The sequence below is a fragment of the Dryobates pubescens genome, chromosome 35, assembly GCF_014839835.1.
Source record: "Dryobates pubescens isolate bDryPub1 chromosome 35, bDryPub1.pri, whole genome shotgun sequence".
Taxonomy (NCBI): domain Eukaryota; kingdom Metazoa; phylum Chordata; class Aves; order Piciformes; family Picidae; genus Dryobates; species Dryobates pubescens.
In genome coordinates this window covers 6,113,617-6,136,922 of record NC_071646.1, presented here as the reverse complement: position 1 = coordinate 6,136,922, position 23,306 = coordinate 6,113,617, and the positions used below count along the sequence as shown (strand labels likewise).

The window sequence follows — 23,306 nt, the reverse complement described above, 5'->3', positions numbered from 1 at the left end:
TCGACGGGGCGGTAACGCGTCTGTGCGCACCACACCGGGAGCCCGCACGGCCTCAGAAGACCCGGGGGCATCCCGCTGCCTCTGCCCCGAAACCCCCTCCCCGGTACCCTGTGCCCCCAGCCGGGAGCCGGCGGCGTGCCGTAGCCCCGCCCCATAGCGCTATGACTCCTCCCCCTCGCCACAGCACCGCCCATTCGCTGCTATGGCCACGCCCCCTCCGCCTCTCGGCCGAGCCTGCCTTCCCTGTTTCCTCATTGGCTAACCCCCTCGCGGAGGCTGACCAATAGAGAAGCGGCGCGGGCGGAAGTGGGGCGCAGGGGGTGGGCTCACGCCTGCGCACTTCGGAGCTGCCGACCGGAAGCGGTGGCCGCGCGCTCCCGGTTCCCGCTTCCGCCGCCCGGTTTCCCTCTTTCCCCGCGGCTCCCCCGCGTCCCTTCGCCGCTGCCATGTTTCTCACACGCTCCGAGTACGATCGGTGAGTGCCGGCCCGCTCCCCGCCCCCCTTCTCCCGCCCCCTCCCCGCCCCCCGCGGCCTGCGGCTGAGTCACGGGCCTGCGGCCGCTCACAGCCCGCTAGGCCCTGCCCGGTGCTTCTCCCTTGCAGCCCCTCTGAGGAGCTGCCGGGGAGGCCACAGCTTTGCTGGGCCGTGGCCGGAGGGCTCTGCTGGTTCCCCGGTCTCCCCGGGCCCGGGGGCTTCCCTCCCGGCGGCTCCTTCTTCCCTCTTCGTTTGGCTCCGTTAAACACTGTGTAGGGAAGGGCTCGCCCCGTGCGACCGGGAGATTCCGGTACTGGAAGCCCCCCAAGGCTGCCGGCGGGGGGGGAGGGCGGTCCCCGGGCTGCGGGGGCGCTCCTGCGGCTGTAGGCTCTCCGTTAAGTGCCTCCTGGTTTCGGGAGGAGTTCGGTGAGACCCCGGGAGAGTTCTGCCCGGGGATGGAGCCCTCGGGCGCGGGGCTGGGGAGGAGCGGGGGAGGCCGGGCCGGGGCGCGGGGCTGTGGCGGGATTCCGGAGGCAGGAACGGGGCTGTGCTGGTGAAACAAAAGCCTGCTGGGGTAGAGAGGAGGCAGAACCTTTGGGGTCCCAAGGGGGTGTGCTGTGACAACCAACCTCCTCCTCCTGGCCTCTGCCCAGCCCCTGCTGCCCTTCCTTTTGTTGCCTCTGCCCGAGGCTGCTGGGCTCCTGCTGTGGGACCTGGCCCTGCCTGCCCCCACCTTGCCCTCCACCGCTGTTGAATTCCCTGCCAGCCTTCCCTGCCCCTCACTGCCTCCCTGCTGTCCTTCTTGCAGGGGTGTCAACACTTTCTCTCCAGAGGGGAGGCTCTTCCAGGTGGAGTATGCCATCGAGGCCATCAAGGTAACCATCAGCTCCCTCTGCCTCTTGCAGGGTGATGTTGAAGGCTCCTTCTGACCCCAAAGCCTGGCTTTGCCTGGGGCAGACCAGGCAGGTTCTGCTCCCTGGGGGCTCTGGCCTTGGCTCTGGCTGGCTCCTGGGGTAACACAGGGGGGGATCTGCTGCCTTGGGACTCATTTGAGGGGGCCTTGGCCTCTTGAGCAGAGACAAAACCCCAGAGCTTCCCCCAGAGGCCAAGCGACCCTCTTCTTCTCCTCCCCACCTCCCCCTCCCCCTGGGGGCTCTGTGCCAGCCTCTCACCTGCAGTTTGGGGCAGGGGAGCTGTGTGCCAGCCTTTGATTGCCTCTGCCCAGCCAAGCCTCCTGCAGCTCTGTCCTTTTATGGCTCCTGAAGAACCAAACCCCACTGATTTCCCCTTCCTGGCTCCTGCCAAGCACCCACTTCACCCCCAAAGCCAAGCAGGGGCTGATGGGGCTCCAAGGGGAGCTGGGAGCAGGAGGTGCTGAGTGCCCCTGCACCACGAGCCAGGCACTGCCAAGGTGCTGTGCCCACCACCACTTGCCTCAGAGCAAGGGGAGCACTCTGCTGCCTCTTGCCCTGAGCCACCACAGCTTTCCTCTCTGCTCTGTGGGCTGTAGGGCTTCAATAATCCCTTAAGCCTCCCCCCAGACCAGCAACTTCTCCCTGCCAGGTTGGCTTCCCTCAGCTCCTGGGGCAGCCTGCTGCCCCCTCCCTCCCCCTGAGGAGCTCCTGGGGCAGCCTTCTCCTCCCCTCCCCCTGAGGAGCTCCAGGGGCAGCCTTCTCCTCCCCTCCCCCTGAGGAGCTCCAGGGGCAGCCTTCTGCCCCCTCCCCCCCCTGAGGAGCTCCTGGGGCAGCCTTCTCCTCCCCTCCCCCTGAGGAGCTCCTGGGGCAGCCTTCTCCTCCCTCCCCCTGAGGAGCTCCAGGGGCAGCCTTCTCCTCCCCTCCCCCTGAGGAGCTCCTGGGGCAGCCTTCTCCTCCCCTCCCCCTGAGGAGCTCCTGGGGCAGCCTTCTCCTCCCCTCCCCCTGAGGAGCTCCTGGGGCAGCCTTCTCCTCCCCTCCCCCTGAGGAGCTCCTGGGGCAGCCTTCTCCTCCCCTCCCCCTGAGGAGCTCCTGGGGCAGCCTTCTCCTCCCTTCCCCTGAGGAGCTCCAGGGGCAGCCTTCTCCTCCCCTCCCCCTGAGGAGCTCCTGGGGCAGCCTTCTCTCCCCTCCCCCTGAGGAGCTCCTGGGGCAGCCTTCTCCTCCCTTCCCCTGAGGAGCTCCAGGGGCAGCCTTCTCCTCCCCTCCCCCTGAGGAGCTCCTGGGGCAGCCTTCTCCTCCCTCCCCCTGAGGAGCTCCTGGGGCAGCCTTCTCCTCCCTCCCCCTGAGGAGCTCCTGGGGCAGCCTTCTCCTCCCTCCCCCTGAGGAGCTCCTGGGGCAGCCCTTCCCCCCCCAGCTGGTATCTAACCCCTGAGGGTGAAGGAGGTTGTGACCAACCCAAGCAACCTCTGCAGAGCCAGATGATCCTTTTGGGGGGTTGAGGGCTCTTGGGGGCACAAATATCCTGGGTGTGAGAGTGGGAAGAGGTTGAGACTGGGGGGGGAGGGGAGTGGTGAGGGAGGAGGAGGAGGAGGAGGAGGCAGCTGGCTTCATCCTCTCCCTGTGCTGCTTGACTGAGGGGCACCAAGGGCTGCTGTTTGGGGAGGCTTGGGGAGGTGAAGGCTCTGGGAAGAGTCTTGGTCACTTCCCAGCTGCAGCCACATCTGCTGGGAGCCTTCCTCTGCCTCCTCCCCACCTCCCAGAGCATCCCATGCTGGATGGGGCTGCCCCAGCTCTGGGGGCACTTTGGGTGTGGTGCCCAGCTGTGAAGGGAGGAGGAGGAGGAGGAGGAGGAGGTTTGGCTTTGTCAACCAAACCCCAGCTGGAGCTGACCCTGGCTGTCCCCCTCCTTTCCCCTGGGGGTCTCCCTGCTTCCCCCATGGTCTGGGTGCAGCTGGGGCAGGCTGTGTTGGGCAGTGTCTGGAGCCAGGAGGCACTGCTGGCAGCAAGGCAGAGCCAGTGGGAGCCAGGGAGAGGATGGTAGGAGCTGGGGAGAGGCTGGCAGGAACCAGTGGGATGCAGGGAGAGGCTGGTGGGAGCAGGGTAGAGGCTGGCAGGAGCCATGGAGGAGGTGGTGGGAGCAGGGTAGAGGCTGGCAGGAGCCTTTGGGAGCCAGGGAGGAGGTGGTGGGAGCAAGGTAGAGGCTGGCAGGAGCCAGGGAGGAGCTGGCAGGAGCCAGGGAGGAGGTGGTAGGAGCAAGGTAGAGGCTGGCAGGAGCCAGGCAGGAGCTGGCAGGAGCCAGGGAGGAGGTGGTAGGAGCAAGGTAGAGGCTGGCAGGAGCCAGGCAGGAGCTGGCAGGAGCAATGCAGAAGCTGGCAGGATGCAGTGGGAGCCAGGGAGAGGCTGGGGGGGGAGCAAGGTGCAGCTTGGCAGGAACTGCTGGGAGCCAGGCAGGGCTTGGGGGGAGCCAGGGTGGTGTTGGGGGCAGCTGAAGAGGAAGCACTGGGAGCAAATTGGAGCTCTTCAGCTGTGCCCTCCCTGCTTCAGCTGTGCCCAGAGCTGTGCTGAGTCCCCAGCTCTGGGCTCCCCAGCTCAGGAGGGACAGAGAAGTGCTGCAGAGAGCCCAGGGGAGGCTGGGAAGCTGCTGAGGGGCCTGGAGCAGCTCTGGCAGGAGCTGAGAGCCCTGGGGCTGAGAGCCTGCAGCAGAGCAGCCCCAGAGGGCAGCTGAGCAATGCTCAGCAAGAGCTAAAGGAGCTGTGGGGGGCAAGAGGCTGGGGCCAGGCTCTGCTGAGTGCTGCCCAGGGCCAGGCCAAGGGGCAAGGGGCAGAGAGTGGCAGGCAGGAGGTTGGAGCTGAGCAGGAGGAGAAAGTTGTTTGGGGTGAGGCTGCTGGAGCCTGGAGCAGGCTGCCCAGAGAGGTTGTGGAGTCTGCTGGGGTGGAGAGCTTCCAACCCCCCCTGGGCACTGTGCCCCTGGGCAAGCTGCTGGGGGAGCCCTGCTGGGGCAGGGGCTGGGGGAGCTCTGCTGGGGGAGCCCTGCTGGGGCAGGGGCTGGGCTGGGGGAGCCCTGCTGGGGCAGGGGGAGGGTGCAGTGGCTGAGCTCCAGAGCTCCCTCTCAGCCTGCAGCACCCTGGGGGGCTCTGTGTGGCTCTGTCTGGCAGGGCTGTGGCTTCCTCCACACCAAAGCCATCCCCAGCTGAGCACTGAGCTCTGCCCTGCCTGGAGCTCTCCTGCTGGGCCCAGCAGTGGTGGGGGTGGGGGCAGGGCTGGAGTTAAGTGTGGTGCTTTGCAGCTTGGCTCCACAGCCATTGGGATCCAGACCTCAGAGGGGGTTTGCCTGGCTGTGGAGAAGAGGATCACCTCCCCCCTGATGGAGCCCAGCAGCATTGAGAAGATTGTGGAAATCGACTCCCACATTGGTAAGCAGCAAAGGGCCTCAGGCCTGGGGCTCCTGGGAGGCTGCCAGAAGCCATCAGGGCTGGCAGAGCCCTCAGAGATCATCAGCCTGGGACCCAGCACCTCCTGACAGCTCAGCCAGGGCTCCAAGGGCCACATCCAGGCCCTCTGGGAACACCTCCAGGGATGGGGACTCCACCACCTCCCTGGGCAGCACAGCCCCAGGGCAAATCCCTCTCTAGGAGGAACTGGCAAAAGAGCTCAGAGCTCACCAAGAGCTTCCAGCCCCAGAGCTCATCCAGTCCAACCCAGCACCCAGCACCATCTGATCAACTCAAACATGGCACCAAGGGCCTCATCCAGGCTCTCCCTAAACACCTCCAGGGATGGGGACTCCACCACCTCCCTGGGCAGCCTGAGAAGTAGGATCAGAATCAGGATCAGAAACAGAATCAGAATGGGAATCAGAACTAGAGTCAGAATCATAATCAGGATCAGAATCAGCCAGGTTGGAAAAGACCTCAGAGCTCACCAAGTCCAACCTCTCCCCCAGCACCATCTGATCAACTCAACCATGGCACCAAGGGCCTCATCCAGGCTCTCCCTAAACACCTCCAGGGATGGGGACTCCACCACCTCCCTGGGCAGCACATCCCCAGGGCCAATCTCTCTCTCTGGGAAGAATTTCTTCCTCCCCTCCAGCCTGAACCTCCCCTGGCACAGCTTGAGACTGTGTCCTCTTGTTCTGGGGCTGTGTGCCTGGGAGAAGAGCCCAACCCCCACCTGGCTCCAACCTCCCTGCAGGGAGTTGCAGAGAGCAAGAAGGTCTCCCCTGAGCCTCCTCTCCTGCAGGCTAAGCAACCCCAGCTCCCTCAGCCTCTCCTCCCAGGGCTGTGCCCCAGACCCCTCCCCAGCTTTGTTGCCCTTCTCTGGACACCTTCCAGCAGCTCAACCTCTTTCCTGCCCTGAGGAGCCCAGAGCTGGCCACAGGACTCCAGCTGTGGCCTCAGCAGTGCTGAGCACAGGGCAGGATGAGCTCCCTGCTGCTGCTGGCCACACTCTGCCTGCTGCAGGCCAGGCTGCCCTTGGCCTTCTTGGCCCCCTGGGCACACTGCTGGCTCCTGTTCAGCTCCTCCAGGCTAAGCAACCCCCAGCCTTGTGCCCCAGTTGCAGAGAGCAAGAAGGTCTCCCCTGAGCCTCCTCTCCTGCAGGCTAAGCAACCCCAGCTCCCTCAGCCTCTCCTCCCAGGGCTGTGCCCCCAGCCCCCTCCCCAGCCTCTTTGTCCCTCTCTGGACCCCTCCCAGTGTCTCCAATGTCCCTCCTTAAGCTGAGGAGCCCAGAACTGGCCCCAGGCCTCCCTCAAGGCTTTGGGAGAGACTTCAGAAGGAGGTTTTCAACTCCCCTGGGAAGGTTGGAAGCAAGGCCTGGAGCCTCCCTTGCTTTGCCTCCCCCTGACCCCCAGCTGCTGCTCAGTGGCTTTCCAGGCTCCAAGCCAGCAGGACATAGTCAGTGGAGCAGGAAGAGAGGCAGCTGGAGCAAACCTCCCTCCCCACCCCTCCCCCCTCTTGCCTCAGTGACCTCCCTGGTGAGAGCTCATCCCAAATTTAGCTCTGGGGAGAGCAGGGGAAGGCTTGAGCCAAGGCCAGCTCCTCCTGGAGCACCAATGGCAGGTGGGCCCCAGCCCCCCTGCAGCCCCTGCTGCAGCCTCCCACCGAGGGCTTGTGGCCAGAAGGAGCAGGAGAGCTGCAGAGTCCTCCTGGTGCTGGTGCCAGGAGGGGGTGGAAGGAGCTCCTGAGGAGTTGTGACCCCCCCCTGGAGCAGGATCTGTGCTGGAGGCTCCTGCTGCCTCCCCAGCCCTGGGGGCTGAGCCAGTTCCCCTTCCATGCAGGGTGGGTTCCTCAGGAGGCCCCCAGGAGGCCCCCAGGAGGCCCTCAGGAGGCTCTCAGGAGGCTCTCAGGAGGCTCTCAGGAGGCCTCAGGAGGCTCTCAGGAGGCTCCAGGAGGCTCCCAGGAGGCTCCCAGGAGGCTCCCAGGAGGCTCCCAGGAGGCTCCCAGGAGGCCCCAGGAGGCCCCCAGGAGGCCCCCAGGAGGCTCCCAGGAGGCCCCAGAATGTGACTCTCAAGCAGCTGAGCTCTGGGGGCTGGCAGGGGGGGAGCTGGGTGCTGCCCTCCCAGAGGGTTATCCTCCCCTCCCCCCTTGGCTCTCAAGGGAATCCATTCCAATCCCATCCTCCCTCCCAGCCCCCTCCCCTCCCCCCCCAGGACCTCCTTCACCCCACTGGGGAGGGCACAAAGGCAAGGGGGGGGGGAAGTGATTGCTGCCTGCCCCTCTGCCCCTCCAGGCTGTGCCATGAGTGGGTTGATAGCTGATGCCAAGACCCTGATTGATAAAGCTCGAGTGGAGACCCAGGTAAGAGCTGGCTCTGGCTCTCCTCCTCCTCCTCCTCAGGCACCCCTGGGCCCTTTGGGGGGGGTCCTTACCCTGCCTGGGCCCCTAGGGGGGCTGGGGGGCACCTCCAGGCCCATGGGCAAGAGGATTTTTGCAGCAGAGAGCAACTGGTGGCGGAGTGGGAAGGCTCCTGGGGAGCAGCTCTTCCCTTTCCCCTTCCCCTTCCCCTGGGGGGGAGCAGCTCTTCCCTTTCCCCTTCCCCTGGGGGGGAGCAGCTCTTCCCTTTCCCCTTCCCCTGGGGGAGCAGCTCTTCCCTTTCCCCTTCCCCTGTGGGAGCAGCTCTTCCCTTTCCACTTCCCTTTCCCCTCCCCTGGGGGGAGCAGCTCTTCGCCCCTTCCCTTTCCCCTTCCCTTTCCCCTTCCCTTTCCCCTTCCCTTTCCCCTTCCCTTTCCCCTTCCCTTTCCCCTTCCCTTTCCCCTTCCCTTTCCCCTTCCCTTTCCCCTTCCCTTTCCCCTTCCCTTTCCCCTTCCCTTTCCCCTTCCCTTTCCCCTTCCCTTTCCCCTTCCCTTTCCCCTCCCCTGGGGGGTCAGCAGCTCTTCCCCTTCCCTTCCCCCTGGGGGGAGCAGCCCTTCCCTTTCCCCTTCCCTTTCCCCTTCCCCTGGGGGGTCAGCAGCTCTTCCCCCCCTCCCCTGGGGCTCTTGCAGAGCCTCCTGGCTGTGCTTTTGCTTCCCCTCCGCTGCTGGGGGCAGAGCACAGCAGCCCTGGGGGGGGTTGGCTGGGAGAGGACCTCAGGGGTCAGCAGCCCCCTGCCCTGGGACCCCTTGCCCCTAGCCCAGGCTGCTCACCCAGCCTGGCCTTGAGCAGCTCCAGGCTGGGACCCTCCACAGCCTCCCCTGGGGCAGCCTCTGGCAGGGCCTCCCCTGGGGCAGCCTCTGGCAGGGCCTCCCCTGGGGCAGCCTCTGGCAGGGCCTCCCCTGGGGCAGCCTCTGGCAGGGCCTCCCCTGGGGCAGCCTCTGGCAGGGCCTCCCCTGGGGCAGCCTCTGGCAGGGCCTCCCCTGGGGCAGCCTCTGGCAGGGCCTCCCCTGGGGCAGCCTCCTGGGGCAGAATTCCTTCCTGAGCTGCAGTCTGAATGCAGCTGCTCGCAGCCTGCAGCCCTCCCCTCTCAGCCTCTCGCTCCAGGCCTTTGCAAAGCCCTTCCCCAGCTCTCCTGGAGGCCTCTGCAGACCCTGCAGGGCTGCTCTGAGGCCTCCCTGGGGAGCCTCCAGCTCCCCAGGCTGCACAGCCCCAACCCTCCCAGCCTGGGCTCCCAGCAGAGGGCTTCCAGCCCTGCCTGTGGCCTCCCCACCCCCCCCCACCCCCAGGGCCCTGCCTGTGGCCTCCCCCCCAGGGCCCTGTGCTGAGGGCTCCAGAGCTGCCCCAGCCCTGCAGGGGAGGTCTGAGCAGGGCACAGCAGAGGGGCAGAGTCCCCTCCAGCTGCCCCCCCCCTCCCCCTCCAGCTGCCCCCCCCCCCCCTCCCCCTCCAGCTGCCCCCCCCCCCCCCCTCCTCCAGCTGCCCCCCTCTCCTCCAGCTGCCCCCCCCCCTCCTCCAGCTGCCCCCCCCCCTCCTCCTCCAGCTGCCCCCCCCTCCTCCTCCAGCTGCCCCCCCCTCCTCCTCCAGCTGCCCCCCACCCCCTCTCCTCCAGCTGCCCCCCCCCTCCTCCAGCTGCCCCCCCCCTCCTCCAGCTGCCCCCCTCCTCCTCCTCCAGCTGCCCCCCTCCTCCTCCTCCAGCTGCCCCCCTCCTCCTCCAGCTGTCCCCCCCTCCTCCTCCAGCTGCCCACCCCCTCCTCCTCCAGCTGCCCACCCCCTCCTCCTCCAGCTGCCCCCCCCCTCCTCCTCCAGCTGTCCCCCCCTCCTCCTCCAGCTGTCCCCCCCTCCTCCTCCAGCTGCCCACCCCCTCCTCCTCCAGCTGCCCACCCCCTCCTCCTCCAGCTGCCCACCCCCTCCTCCTCCAGCTGCCCACCCCTCCTCCTCCAGCTGCCCACCCCCTCCTCCTCCAGCTGCCCCCCCAGCTGCCCCCCCCCAGCTGCCCCCCCCCAGCTGCCCCCCCCCCAGCTGCCCCCCCCCCCAGCTGCCCCCCCCCCCAGCTGCCCCCCCCCCCCAGCTGCCCCCCCCCCTCCAGCTGCCCCCCCCCCTCCAGCTGCCCCCCCCCCCAGCTGCCCCCCCTCCTCCAGCTGCCCCCCTCCTCCAGCGGCCCCCCTCCTCCAGCTGCCCCCCCCCCCCAGCTGCCCCCCCTCCCCTCCTCCCCCCCCCAGCTGCCCCCCCAGCCTCTGCCCCTTGCCTTGCCCTGGTTCTGGGGCTCCTGGCTTGGAGCCTTCCCCCCCCCCCCCAGCTCAGCTCTCTCCTTCCTCTGCAGCAGACCCTGGCTGGGGAGGTGGGGGGTGGGGGGGGGACACCCCAAGTGCTCCAGCCCTGTGTTGGCCCCCAAGGGCCTGCTGGGGGGGGGGAGGAGGAGGAAGAGGAGGAGGAGGAGGGGGGGGAAAGGTTGCTGCTGCTTCCCAGCTGGCTCTGCCTTGCAGGGGGGGCTGCAGCGGGGGGGGGGGGGCACACACACATCCCCCTGGGGGTGCTGGGGGGGGGTGGGGGTGGCTGTGGGGGGGGGAGGGGTGCTGCTGGAGGGCTGCCTGTGTGTGTCCCCCCCCCTGCAGAACCATTGGTTCACCTACAACGAGACCATGACGGTGGAGAGTGTCACCCAGGCGGTCTCCAACCTGGCCCTGCAGTTCGGAGAGGAGGACGCAGACCCCGGGGCCATGGTGGGGGCAGGGGGCTGCGGGGGGGGGGGGGGGCTGCGGGGGGGGGGAGGGGGCTGCGGGGGGGGGGGGAGGGGGCTGAGCTAGGGGGGGAGGGGGCTGAGCTAGGGGGGAGGGGGCTGCTGGGGGGGGCAAGGGGCTGCTGGGGGGGAGGGGGCTGAGCTGGAGGGGGGGAGGGGGCTGAGATGTAGGGGGGGAGGGGGCTGCAGAGGGGGGAGGGGGCTGATGTGGGGGGGGAGGGGGCTGATGTAGGGGGGGAGGGGGCTGAGCTGGGGGGGAGGGGGCTGCTGGGGGGGCTGAGCTAGGGGGGAGGGGGCTGCGGGGGGGGGCTGCGCTGGGGAGGAGGGGGCTGCTCTAAGGGGGGGCAGGGGGTTGATCTGGGGGGAGGGGGCTGAGCTGGGGGGAGGGGGCTGAGCTAGGGGGGAGGGGCTGATCTAAGAGGGGGGCTGCTCTGGAGGGGGTCACTGGGAGCTACTCTGGGTGGGAGGGGGCTGCTCTAGGAGGGGGTCTCTGGGAGCTGATCTGGGGGGGAGGGGGTCACTGCTCTGGGGGGGTCACTGGGGGCTGCTCTGGGTGGGGGGGGGGTCACTGCTCTGGGGGGGTCACTGGGGGCTGCTCTGGGTGGGAGGGGGTCACTGCTCTGGGGGGGGTCTCTGGGGGCTGCTCTGGAGGGGGTCACTGCTCTGGAGGGGGTCTCTGGGGGCTGCTCTGGGTGGGAGGGGGCTGCTCTGGGGGGGTCACTGGGGGCTGCTCTGGGTGGGAGGGGGTCACTGCTCTGGGGGGGGTCCCTGGGGGCTGCTCTGGGTGGGAGGGGGTCACTGCTCTGGGGGGGTCACTGGGGGCTGCTCTGGAGGGGGTCACTGCTCTGGGGGGGTCACTGGGGGCTGCTCTGGAGGGGGTCACTGCTCTGGGGGGGTCACTGGGGGCTGCTCTGGGTGGGAGGGGGCTGCTCTGGGGGGGTCACTGGGGGCTGCTCTGGGTGGGAGGGGGCTGCTCTGGGGGGGTCACTGGGGGCTGCTCTGGGTGGGAGGGGGTCACTGCTCTGGGGGGGTCACTGGGGGCTGCTCTGGAGGGGGTCACTGCTCTGGGGGGGTCACTGGGGGCTGCTCTGGAGGGGGTCACTGCTCTGGAGGGGGTCTCTGGGGGCTGCTGCTGGGGGGGGACACATGACTGCTTCTGAAGGGTGCTGGGGGCTGCTCTGGGGGAGGGGGAGGCTGCTCTGGGTGGGGGGTGCTGCTGTGGGGGGTTCTGGGGGCTGCTCTGGGTGCTGGGGACTGCTGGGGGGGGTGCTGGGGGCTCTGTGCCCTCCCCCTCTCCTGACCCCCTCCCTTCCCTTCCCCCCCCCAGTCCCGGCCCTTCGGGGTGGCTCTGCTCTTCGGAGGGGTGGACGAGAAAGGTCCTCAGCTGTAAGTTGCAGCCAGGGCAGGGCTCAGGCCTCCCCCTGCCCCCCCTGCCCCCCCCCGGGGCTCAGGCCTCCCCCTGCCCCCCCCCCAGGGCTCAGGCCTCCCCCTGCCCCCCCCCCGGGGCTCAGGCCTCCCCCTGCCCCCCCCCGGGGCTCAGGCCTCCCCCTGCCCCCCCCGGGGCTCAGGCCTCCCCCTGCCCCCCCCCCCCGGGGCTCAGGCCTCCCCCTGCCCCCCCCCCGGGGCTCAGGCCTCCCCCTGCCCCCCCAGGGCCCTTCCAGGGCCTTCATTCTGAGCTTTCCACTGAAGCCAAGCCCTGGGGGGGGGGGATGGGGGCAGAGTTTTGTCCTCTTAGCTCCTTCTTGATACCTTCCCAGGGCTTGGCTCTGCCCCCCTCAGCCCCCCCTGGGGGGGGTGGGGGTTTTTGGGGGTCTTTGCCAGCTTCCTGGGCAGGAGGGGAGGGGGTTTGAGCTCTCCTCACCCTGGGCTGCTTCTCCCCTTCCCCTCAAGGAGCAGCAGAGAGCCCCCCCCGGGGGTAACCTGAGCCCAGCTGCCTGCTGTGGCCTTGCCTGGGGAGGAGGTTGGAGGAGCTGCAACCTGAGCTCCCTGCTCCAGAACCCTGCTGAGACCTCCCAGGAAGGTCTCCTCCTCCTCTTCCTCCTCCTCCTCACCCTCTCCCCAGGGTGGAGAACCTGCTGGGTTCAGTTCAACCCCCCCCAAGCCCAAAGGGGGCAACCAAAAGGAGGCAAATGGCTTCTGCAGCCAGCCCTGGGGGGGGGGAGAGGGCATCCAGGGTGGCTCTGGTGCCCCCCCAGCCCCTGGGCTCTTCCTCCTCCTCCTCCTCTGTGTGCTCAGCCCAGCAGGGCCCCAAGCAGCCTGGATGCAGCAATGCCCAGGAGGAGCTTGTGGTGTCCTGAGCCCTGCTCTGTGTCCCCCCCCCAGCTCTGAGCCCTGCTCTGTGTCCCCCCCCCCAGCTCTGAGCCCAGCTCTGTGTCCCCCCCCCCAGCTCTGAGCCCAGCTCTGTGTCCCCCCCCCCCCAGCTCTGAGCCCAGCTCTGTGTCCCCCCCCCCAGCTCTGAGCCCAGCTCTGTGTGTCCCCCCCAGCTCTGAGCCCCCCCCCCCAGCTCTGAGCCCTGCTCTGTGTCCCCCCCCCCCCCCAGCTCTGAGCCCTGCTCTGTGTCCCCCCCCCAGCTCTGAGCCCTGCTCTGTGTCCCCCCCCCCAGCTCTGAGCCCTGCTCTGTGTCCCCCCCCCCAGCTCTGTGTCCCCCCCCCCCCAGCCCTGAGCCCAGCTCTGGGTCCACCCCCCCCAGCTCTGGGCCCTGCTCTGAGCCCCCCCCCAGCTCTGAGCCCAGCTCTGAGCCCCCCCCCCAGCTCTGAGCCCCCCCCCCCAGCTCTGAGCCCCCCCCCCCAGCTCTGAGCCCCCCCCCAGCTCTGAGCCCTGCTCTGAGCCCCCCCCCCAGCTCTGAGCCCCCCCCCAGCTCTGAGCCCTGCTCTGGGCAGTGCTGGGGTGCTCCTGGGGGGGCTCCCAGGGGTGGGCCCCCTCGCAGCCCCTCTGCTCTCTGCCCCTTGCTCTGTGTCTCTCTCCCCCCCCCAGGTTCCACATGGACCCCTCGGGGACCTTTGTGCAGTGTGATGCCAGAGCCATTGGCTCTGCCTCAGAGGGGGCCCAGAGCTCCCTGCAGGAGGTTTACCACAAGGTAAGGCCTGGGCTGGGGCTGGGAGGCCTTTGGGCTGGGAAAGAGCTTCCAGAGCCCCCCCCCAGGGCCTGGGCTGGGGCTGGGAGGCCTTTGGGCTGGGAAAGAGCTTCCAGAGCCCCCCCCCTAGGGCCTGGGCTGGGGCTGGGAGGCCTTTGGGCTGGGAAAGAGCTTCCAGAGCCCCCCCCCCAGGGCCTGGGCTGGGGCTGGGAGGCCTTTGGGCTGGGAAAGAGCTTCCAGAGCCCCCCCCCAGGGCCTGGGCTGGGGCTGGGAGGCCTTTGGGCTGGGAAAGAGCTTCCAGAGCCCCCCCCCCAGGGCCTGGGCTGGGGCTGGGAGGCCTTTGGGCTGGGAAAGAGCTTCCAGAGCCCCCCCCCCAGGGCACCACCACCCTCCAGCCAGGGGCAGCACAACTCCTGTGCCTTGCTCTGAAGGTTTCCAGCCCAAGCCTCACATCAGCCAGGCAGAGCTGAGCCACTGCTGCACTCTGGGGCTCGTTGACCACCTCCCAAGTGCAGAGCTGCTGTCAGCACAGCCCTGGGGTCCTCTCCACCCCCCCTCTGGATGCCTCACAGCCCTTCTCCAGCACCCCTTTGGGTGCTTCCCCCCCCTGCAGGCTCTTGCCAGGAGGGTGTTGGAGCTCCCAGGAGCTGCTCTGGGGCTTGCAGCTGTTTGCCTGGTGAGGAGAAGCAGCCCCCAGCCCCTCCTGGGGGTCTCAAGGCTCTGGGGAGAGGTTTCCCCAGCAGCCTTCATCCCTGTGCCTGTCCCCATCCTCCCCCAGCAGCCTGCTCTGCCCTCCTGCAGCTGCCACAGGGAGGGCACTGAGCCCCAGCTGGGCTGCCAGGGGGGGGCTCTGGGTGTGGGGGGGCTGCAGCTGGAGGGGGGGAGGGGGAAGGGCTGCCCTGGGCTCATGGCTGCTCTGCCCCTGGGCTCAAGGCTGCTCTGCCCCTGGGCTCAAGGCTGCTCTGCCCCTGGGCTCATGGCTGCTCTGCCCCTGGGCTCATGGCTGCTCTGCCCTGCAGTCCATGACCCTGAAGGAAGCCATCAAGTCCTCCCTGGTGATCCTGAAGCAGGTCATGGAGGAGAAGCTCAATGCCACCAACATCGAGGTGAGGAGGGGGCTGCTGCCCTGCTGGGGCCCAGACCCCCTGCCCAGCCCCCCTGCTCCCTGCTGGGGCCCAGACCCCCTGCCCAGACCCCCTGCTGGGGCCTAGACCCCCTGCCCAGACCCCCTGCTGGGGCCCAGACCCCCTGCTCCCTGCTGGGGTCCAGACCCCCTGCCCAGCCCCCCTGCTCCCTGCTGGGGTCCAGACCCCCTGCCCAGCCCCCCTGCTCCCTGCTGGGGTCCAGACCCCCTGCCCAGCCCCCCTGCTCCCTGCTGGGGCCCAGACCCCCTGCCCAGCCCCCCTGCTGCCTGGGGCCCAGCCCCCCCTGCCCAGACCCCCTGCTGGGGTCCAGCCCCCCCTGCCCCTGCTGCCTGGGCTCCTCAGGGCAGGCTGAGGGAATGCTTGGGGTTGGAAGGGGCCTTGGGGGTCCTCTAGATCCAACCCCCCTGCAGCTCAGGATGGAATGGTTTGGGTTGGAAGGGGCCTCTCCCCCTGCCTCTCTTGCCCCCTCCCTCTCTCTTGCCTCCCCTTCCTTGCCCCTCTCCCTCCCTCTCTGGCCTCCCCCTCCTTGCCCCTCTCTGGCCTCCCCCTCTCTTTCCAGCCCCCTGCAGCTCAGGCTGGAATGGTTTGGGTTGGAAGGGACCTTAAGGATCATCAGGATCCAAGCCCTTGCCATGGGCAGGGACACCTCCTGCTGGAGCAAGGGGCTCAGAGCCTCCTCCAAGCTGGCCTGGAGCATCAGACCCTGCTGCCTGTCCTGGCTCCTTGGAGCAGCTCAGGATGGCCCCAGCTGAGGAAGCTCCTGAGCTGGGCAGGGAAGGCTTCTCCCTGCCCTAGAGCATGGAGCAAGCCCTGGAGCAGCTCAGGATGGCCCCAGGCAGAGGCTGCCTGGCTGTGGAGAGCATTCTCCCTGCTCCTGGAGCATGGAGCAAGCCCTGGAGCAGCTCAGGGTGTCCCAGGCAGCAGCTGCCTGGCTGTGGAGAGCATTGCCTCTGCTCCTGGAGCAAGGAGCAAGCCCTGGAGCAGCTCAGGATGGCCTCAGGCAGAGGCTGCCTGGCTGTGGAGAGCATTGCCTCTGCTCCTGGAGCAGCTCAGGGTGTCCCAGGCAGAGGCTGCCTGGCTGTGGAGAGCATTGCCTCTGCTCCTGGAGCATGGAACAAGCCCTGGAACAGCTCAGGGTGGTCCCAGGCAGAGGCTGCCTGGCTGTGGAGAGCATTGCCTCTGCTCCTGGAGCATGGAGCAAGCCCTGGAGCAGCTCAGGATGCCCCCAGGCTGCAGCTGCCTGGCTGTGGAGAGCATTCTCCCTGCTCCTGGAGCATGGAGCAAGCCCTGGAGCAGCTCAGGATGGCCTCAGGCAGAGGCTGCCTGGCTGTGGAGAGCATTGTCCCTGCTCCTGGAGCATGGAGCAAGGCCTGGAGCAGCTCAGAATGCCCCCAGGCAGAGGCTGCCTGGCTGTGGAGAGCATTGCCTCTGCTCCTGGAGCATGGAGGAAGCCCTGGAGCAGCTCAGGATGGCCTCAGGCAGAGGCTGCCTGGCTGTGGAGAGCATTCTCCCTGCTCCTGGAGCATGGAGGAAGCCCTGGAGCAGCTCAGGATGGCCCCAGGCAGAGGCTGCCTGACTGTGGAGAGCATTGCCTCTGCTCCTGGAGCATGGAGGAAGCCCTGGAGCAGCTCAGGATGGCCCCAGGCAGAGGCTGCCTGACTGTGGAGAGCATTGCCTCTGCTCCTGGAGCATGGAGGAAGCCCTGGAGCAGCTCAGGGTGTCCCAGGCAGAGGCTGCCTGGCTGTGGAGAGCATTGTCCCTGCTCCTGGAGCATGGAGCAAGCCCTGGAGCAGCTCAGGATGGGCAGCTTGGAGACCCCCCCAGGGCTGCCTCTCCCCCCTGCCTCTCTCTCTCTGCCCTGCCCCTGGTAATCCTAGAAGGGAGGCAAATTCCCCAGCCCCAGGCTTTGCTATCTTGGCTCCTGGGCTGCTGCCAGCAGTCCCCTGGGCAGCAGGGGCAGAGAGCTGCAGCCTCCAGGGATGGGAGCTGCTGCCCCTGCAGCAGGCTGCTGCCTGGCCCCCTGCTCCCCCTGGCAGGGCTCCTGGGGGGGGGCAGCAGTGGGGGGGGGCAGCCCTCCCAGTGGGGTGGTGCTGGTGGGGAGGAGGAGGAGCAGGAGGAAGAGCAAAGCTGCTGGCTGGAGTTGGCCTCTGGTCCTGGTGCTTATGAGACACCAGGAGCTTCCCAAAGCAGCTTGTTCCACCTGCCCCTCTCCCTTGCCCCCCTCTCCCTTGCCCCCCTCTCCCTTGCCCCCCCTCTCCCTTGCCCCCCCTCTCCCTTGCCCCCCCTCTCCCTTGCCCCCCCTCTCCCTTGCCCCCCCTCTCCCTTGCCCCCCCTCTCCCTTGCCCCCCCTCTCCCTTGCCCCCCTCTCCCTTGCCCCCCTCTCCCTTGCCCCCCCTCTCCCTTGCCCCTCTCCCTTTCCTCCCTTGCCTTCTCCCTTGCCTCTCTCTCCCTTTTCCCTTCCCCCCCCTTTGCCCCTCTCTCTCTCTCTCTCTCTTCCTCCCCCTTGCCCCCAGCTCTGCAGACAATCTGAGAGCAAATCCTGCTGCTGGGGAGCTCTCCCTTGAAGGTCTTTCCCAACCTGGTTAATTCAATCCCCTCTCCCCCCTCTCCCCCTTGGAGGGGGAGGATTAAAGGGCTGTCAGCAGCAGGGAGCTTGGGTGCCCAGCCCCAGAGCCCTGGCAGCCAGCTGGGCTCTGCCTCCCCTGCCCTCCCTCAGCTCCAGCTTTGCCCTGGCTGCTGCCCCAGTACAGTGGGCAGGAGGAGAGGCAGGGGGGGAGCAGTGTACAGTACCCTGATCTCATCTCCCTCTTTAACAGCCAGAGGCTTAACTGTGCTTGGCAGAGCCCTGCAGGGGCTGAGCAGTCCCCTCAGGGCTGAGCATGAGGAGAATGTGCTGAGGACCAGAAGGTTTCTCTGGCCTGCAGTCCACCCTCCAAAAGCTCCTCCCTGGAGGAGCTGCCTGGGCAGGACCTGAGGCTGCTCTGCTGCCTGCTCTGCTGCCTGCTCTGCTGCCTGCTCTGCTGCCTGCTCTGCTGCCTGCTCTGCTGCCTGCTCTGCTGCCTGCTCTGCTCCCTGCTCTGCTCCCTGCTCTGCTCCCTCCTGGGGCTTTGCTTCCCAGCCAGGAGGGCTGAAGGGTGCTGCTGGAAGGGGGGGAGTGGAGAGGAGGAGAGGGGGGAGAAGGGGAGAGGAGAGGAATTAACCAGGTTGGAAAAGAGCTCAGAGCTCACCAAGCCCAACCTCTCCCCCAGCACCTCCTGATCAACTCAACCATGGCTCCAAGGGCCTCAGCCAGGCTCTTCCTAATCACCTCCAGGCATTGGGGACTCCACCACTGCCTCTAGGCCAGGCCTGGGCAAGCCTCAAGGGGCAGAAATTGTTCCTCATGGCCAAGCTGAACCTCCCCTGGGGCAGCCTGAGGCCATTTGCCCACTTGGTCCCTCAAGAAAAGAGCTCAGCCCCTCCCTGGCTGCAGCCTCCTCTCAGGGAGCTGCAGAGAGCAATGAGGTCTCCCTCAGCCTCCTCTGCTCCAGCCTCAACCCCCCCAGCTCCCTCAGCTGCTGCTCCCCAGCCCTCTTCCCCAGCCCCTTCCCCAGCTCTGTTGCCCTTCCCCGGCCCTGCTCCAGCCTCTCAATGTCCTTCCTGGGGTGAGGAGCTCAGAACTGAGCCCAAGACTCAAGCTGTGGCCTCCCCAGTGCCTAATCCAGGGGTATAATCCCTGCCCTGCCATGGCTGTTCCCTATGGCTGTCCCAGGCTCTGCTGTCCCCTGTGGCTGTCCCCTGTGGCTGTCCCAGGCTCTGCTGTCCCCTGCAGGCTGCACTGCTGCCTGTGGCAGCATTCAGGGATCACAATCACAGCATCACACAATGGGCTTGGGTTGGAAGGGAGCTCCAAGCTCAGCCAGCTCCAACCCCCTGCCATGGGCTGGGACACCTCCCACCAGCTCAGCTTGCTCAGGGCCTCATCCAGCCTGGCCCTCAGCACCTCCCCACGCAGCTTTGGCCCTGCCTCAGTTTCCCTCAGGCTCCTCCTGAGTCTCTTTTGGGCTCTCACAAGGCCACAGGTTGGGGTTTGGGGGAGAGGAGCCCCTGGCACCAGGAACCTCCCTGCTCCCAGCTGTGCTGCCTGCAGGGCTCAGCTCCTAGCAGGGAGCTTCTCCCCACCACCCACAGCAGAACTTTCCCTGCTGCCTCCTGCCTCTGCCTGTGGTTTCAACCTGGAAGCTCCAGGCCTGGCAGCCTGAGCTCAGTGCCAGGGAAAGGGATGGAGCAGAGCATCCTGGGGGCAATCACTGCACCTGAAGGATGGCCAAGGGCTCAGGCCCAGCCAGCATGGGCTTAGGAAGGGCAGCTCCTGCCTCTCCAACCTGAGCTCCTTCACTGCCCAGGGGACTGCCTGGTGGCTGTGGGGCAGGCTGTGGATGTGCTCTGCCTGGAGTGCAGCAAGGCCTTGGCCACCATCCCCCACAGCCAACCCCTGGCTGAGCTGTCAGCCCCTGGCTGGGGCAGCAGCTCTCTGAGCTGGGTGAGGAACTGGCTGGAGGCTGAGCCCAGAGAGTGGTGGTGAATGGTGCCACAGCCAGCTGGCAGCCAGGCACCAGTGGGGTGCCCCAGGGAGCAGTGCTGGGCCCCAGCCTGATCAATATCTTCATTGATGATCTGGAGGAGGGGATGGAGTCCAGCAGCAGGGAATGTGCAGAGGACACCAAGCTGGGGGCAGGAGCTGAGCTGTGAGAGGCCAGGAGAGCTCTGCAGAGGGACCTGGACAGGCTGGGCAGAGGGGCAGAGGCCAAGGGCAGGAGATTGAACACAGCCAAGTGCCAGGGGCTGCACTTTGGCCACAGCAACCCCAGGCAGTGCCACAGGCTGGGGGCAGAGTGGCTGAGAGCAGCCAGGCAGAGAGGGACCTGGGGGGAGTGGGGGAGAGCAGCTGAACAGGAGGCAGCAGTGTGCCCAGGGGGCCAAGAAGGCCAAGGGCAGCCTGGCCTGCAGCAGGCAGAGTGTGGCCAGCAGCAGCAGGGAGCTCATCCTGCCCTGTGCTCAGCACTGCTGAGGCCACAGCTGGAGTCCTGTGGCCAGCTCTGGGCTCCTCAGGTCAGGAAAGAGGTTGAGCTGCTGGAAGGTGTCCAGAGAAGGGCAACAAAGCTGGGGAGGGGTCTGGGGCACAGCCCTGGGAGGAGAGGCTGAGGGAGCTGGGGTTGCTTAGCCTGCAGGAGAGGAGGCTCAGGGGAGACCTTCTTGCTCTCTGCAACTCCCTGCAGGGAGGTTGGAGCCAGGTGGGGGTTGGGCTCTTCTGCCAGGCACCCAGCCCCAGAACAAGAGGACACAGTCTCAAGCTGTGCCAGGGGAGGTTCAGGCTGGAGGGGAGGAGAAAGTTCTTCCCAGAGAGAGTTGTTGGCCCTGGGGATGTGCTGCCCAGGGAGGTGGTGGAGTCCCCACCCCTGGAGGTGCTCAGGGGGGGCTTGGATGTGGCCCTTGGAGCCCTGCTCTAGTCCTGAGGCCTTTGGGGACAGCTTGGCCTGGATGATCTCTGAGGTCTCTTCCAACCTTGGTGATTCTGTGGTCCTGTGAGAGACTGCTGCCAGGAGGAGGCTGAGTCAAGCCCAAGCTATTTGGGTGGCTGGCAGCTATTTTAGGGGCTGGAGGAGCATGGTCCTGGCTGGAATGAGCCTGCTGGGCTTGGCAGAGCAGGCAGCAGAGGGAACAGCTGCTCTGGCTGCTGCTGCTGCTGCTGCAGCTCCTCTGCCCCCCTGCCCCTTTAACCCCTTGCTCCTTCTCTTGCAGCTTGCCACCGTGGAGCCTGGCCTGAAGTTCCACATGTACACCAAAGAGGAGCTGGAGGAGGTCATCAAGGACATCTGAGGAGGAGGGGGAGGGGGAAGGAGGCTCCCCCTGAGGCTTGTCCCATCCTGACCCAAGCCACCTGGGCCCAGTTCCCCCCTGCCAGCTGTGCTCTTTGGGTGGTTTTCTTCCCCAGCAGGGGCTGAGTGCTCTTCTCCAGGGGCTCAGAGAGGGTTTTTTACAGTTGCTGGACAGAGCTGAGCTCCACCAGGAGAGGAGGAGGCAATAAAGCAGTTTGGTACTCTGGCCTGGCTCTCTGGAGGAGGAGGAAGGGGAGAAGGCAGCTGGGGTTGAAGCCAGGGGCAGAGGAGGACAAGACCTGCTGGGCCTGGCAGGGAGGGGGGAAGTGGCAGGGGCTGCTGTCCCTCTTGTGGAGAGCTTGGGGCTCCCCCAGCAGAGCTCTGCAGGGGTTGGCATCACCCTGGAGCTGCTTCTCCCTGCTGGCTGCCTCCTCCCTGCCCTCCTCCTCCTCCTGCTGGGGTTTTCTTTGTGTAGCAGCTGCCTTGGAGCTCCTGCCCAGGGGGGAAACCCCAGGAGCAGCCTTGGGCTTTGGTTCCCTCTGGGAATTGTTTGGGTTGGAAAAGACCTCCCAGGATCATCCAGGCCAACCCCAACCCCCCCATGGCCACCCAAACCCTGGCCCCAGCTGCCATGGCCACAGCTTGCTGCAACCCCTCCAGCCATGGGGACTCCACCACCTCCCTGGGCAGCCTCTGCCAGGCCCTGACCACTCTTGGAGCAAAGAAAACTTCTCCTCCCCTCCAACCTCAGCCTCCCCTGGCACAGTTTCAGGCCAGGTCCTCTCCTGTTGCCTGGTGCTGAGGAGAAGAGGCCAACCCCCACCTCCCTCCAAGCTCCTTTCAGGGAGCTGCAGAGAGCAGCTCTCTCCAGGAGGCCTCTCAGCCTCCTCCAGGCTCCCTCAGCTGCTCCTCCCCAGCTCTGGTTTCCAGATCCTTCTTCCCTGGCCCTGCTCCAGCCTCTCAATGTCCTTCCTGGGGTGAGGAGCCCAGAGCTGAACCCAGCACTCAAGCTGTGGCCTCCCCAGTGCCCAGCCCAGGGGCACCATCCCTGCCCTGCCCCTGCTGCCCACCCCACTGCTGCTCCAGGCCAGGCTGCTGCTGCCCTCCTTGCCCCCCCTGGGCACCCCCTGGCTGCTCTCCAGCTGCTGGCACCCAGCACCCCCAGGGCCCTTTCCTGCTGGGCAGCTCCCAGCCCCTCTGCCCCCAGCCTGGAGCCTTCCTGTGCCCCAAGTGCAGCCCCCAGCCCTTGGCCTTGCTGATCCTCATCCCCTTGGCCTCAGCCCCTGGCTGCAGCCTGCCCAGGGCCCTCTGCAGAGGCTCCAGCAGCTCCTCACTGCCACCCAGCCTGGTGCTGTCTGCACTCACTCAGGGAGCCTTAGTGCCTTGTTCAGATCATGGAGGAAGAGGTTAAACAGCTCTGGCTCCTGAGCCCTGGGGACACCACAGGACCCCAGCCCCCAGCTGGGGCTGACTCCATGAATCATTTCCCTCCTCTGGGCATTAGAAAATCACAGGGCTGGAAGGGAGCTCCAGGCTCAGGCAGCTCCAAGCCCCTGCCATGGGCAGGGACACCTCACACCACAGCAGGTTGCTCACAGCCACCTCCAGCCTGGCTGCAAACACCTCCAGGCAGGAGGCTTCCACCACCTCCCTGGGCAGCCTGTGCCAGGCTCTCACCACCCTCCTGGCCAACAACTTCTTCCTCACAGCCAATCTCCAGCTCCCCACTTCCAGTTCTGCTCCATCCCCCCCAGTCCTATCCCTCCCTGACCCCCTCCAAAGTCCCTCCCCAGCTTTCCTGCAGCCCCCTGCAGCTCCTGGAAGGCCACAAGGAGGTCTCCTGGGAGCCTTCTCCTCTCCAGCCTGCACAACCCCAACTCTCTCAGGCTGTCTGCAGGGCAGAGCAGCTCCAGCCCTCTGCTCCTCCTCCTGGCCCTGCTCTGGAGCCCTTCCAGCACCTTCCAGACCCTTCCTGGAGCAGAGGCTCCAGAACTGGGCACAGTGCTGCTGGTCTCCAGCCAGGCAAGGTCCCAGAGAGCTGGAGCTGATCCTCACTTTCCCCCCCAGCACCTCTCACAGGAGGGGAAATCCCAATCCTGTTAATGAGATCCTCTCAGTGCTGCTAGGTGGAGGCAGGAAGGAGCTGGGCTGGCACTCAAGCCCTGGCCAACAACTGCCCAGTGCCTTCCTCTCTGGAGCCTTGCTGGGAGTTCCCTCTTGGCCTAATTAAGCCAATTAGGTCATCAGGCTGTGCCTGAGGTCATGGCAGGGGCTGGGCACAGCTCCTTTATCTGCAGGAGGGAAAGCAAACACAAGAAGGGAAGTCGATGGACTTCACCCTTCGTGGGAGCCTGGCTCTGGCTCCAGCCTCTGGCTCCAGCCTCTGGCTCCAGCCTGGGAGCCCTCTTCCTGCCCCTTGGTGCCAGTCCTCAGCCCCAAGCTAAAGTCAAGGTGGTGCTGAGGTGGCTGTGGGGGAGGAGCTCACCTGGCCTGAAGATCCAGCAGGCCAGGATGGAGCTGGGGCACCACCCCAGGTGTCAGCCTCATAAAAAGCACCCAGCCCAGCAGAAGGCAGCCTCTTATCAGCTGGGGTGGAGGTGGAAGCTGTAAACAGCCTTCAGCCTCCCCCTGCCTCGAAGGTCTCCGTCCTCTCACTGCTGTCTCAAGTTCCTTTCTCATCTGGAGGCCACATCTGGAGTGTTTGGCTCCCCAGCTCTGGGCTCCCCAGCTCAGGAGGGACAGAGAAGTGCTGCAGAGAGCCCAGGGGAGGCTGGGAAGCTGCTGAGGGGCCTGGAGCAGCTCTGGCAGGAGCTGAGAGCCCTGGGGCTGAGAGCCTGCAGCAGAGCAGCCCCAGAGGGCAGCTGAGCAATGCTCAGCAAGAGCTAAAGGAGCTGTGGGGGGCAAGAGGCTGGGGCCAGGCTCTGCTGAGTGGTGCCCAGGGCCAGGCCAAGGGGCAAGGGGCAGAGAGTGGCAGGCAGGAGGTTGGAGCTGAGCAGGAGGAGAAAGTTGTTTGGGGTGAGGCTGCTGGAGCCTGGAGCAGGCTGCCCAGAGAGGTTGTGGAGAGGCTCTGGAGAGCTTCCAACCCCCCCTGGGCACTGTGCCCCTGGGCAAGCTGCTGGGGGAGCCCTGCTGGGGCAGGGGCTGGGCTGGGGGAGCTCTGCTGGGGGAGCCCTGCTGGGGCAGGGGCTGGGGAAGCTCTGCTGGGGGAGCCCTGCTGGGGCAGGGGCTGGAGTGGGTGAGCTCTGCTGGGGGAGCCC

At 67.0% G+C, this 23,306-nt stretch overlaps 1 protein-coding gene across 1 annotated transcript; it reads left to right on the top strand.

The window, feature by feature from the left end:
- Positions 1-335: 335 nt before the first annotated feature.
- Positions 336-20,263, top strand: PSMA5 (proteasome 20S subunit alpha 5). The gene is made up of 9 exons (XM_054176564.1): positions 336-475; positions 1,284-1,350; positions 4,673-4,799; positions 7,117-7,184; positions 9,849-9,956; positions 11,301-11,359; positions 12,947-13,049; positions 14,066-14,152; positions 19,973-20,263. Exons 1-9 carry the CDS (start codon positions 447-449, stop codon positions 20,048-20,050), a joined length of 726 nt encoding a protein of 241 aa, XP_054032539.1. The 5' UTR covers positions 336-446; the 3' UTR covers positions 20,051-20,263.
- The last annotated feature ends 3,043 nt before the right edge of the window (positions 20,264-23,306 follow it).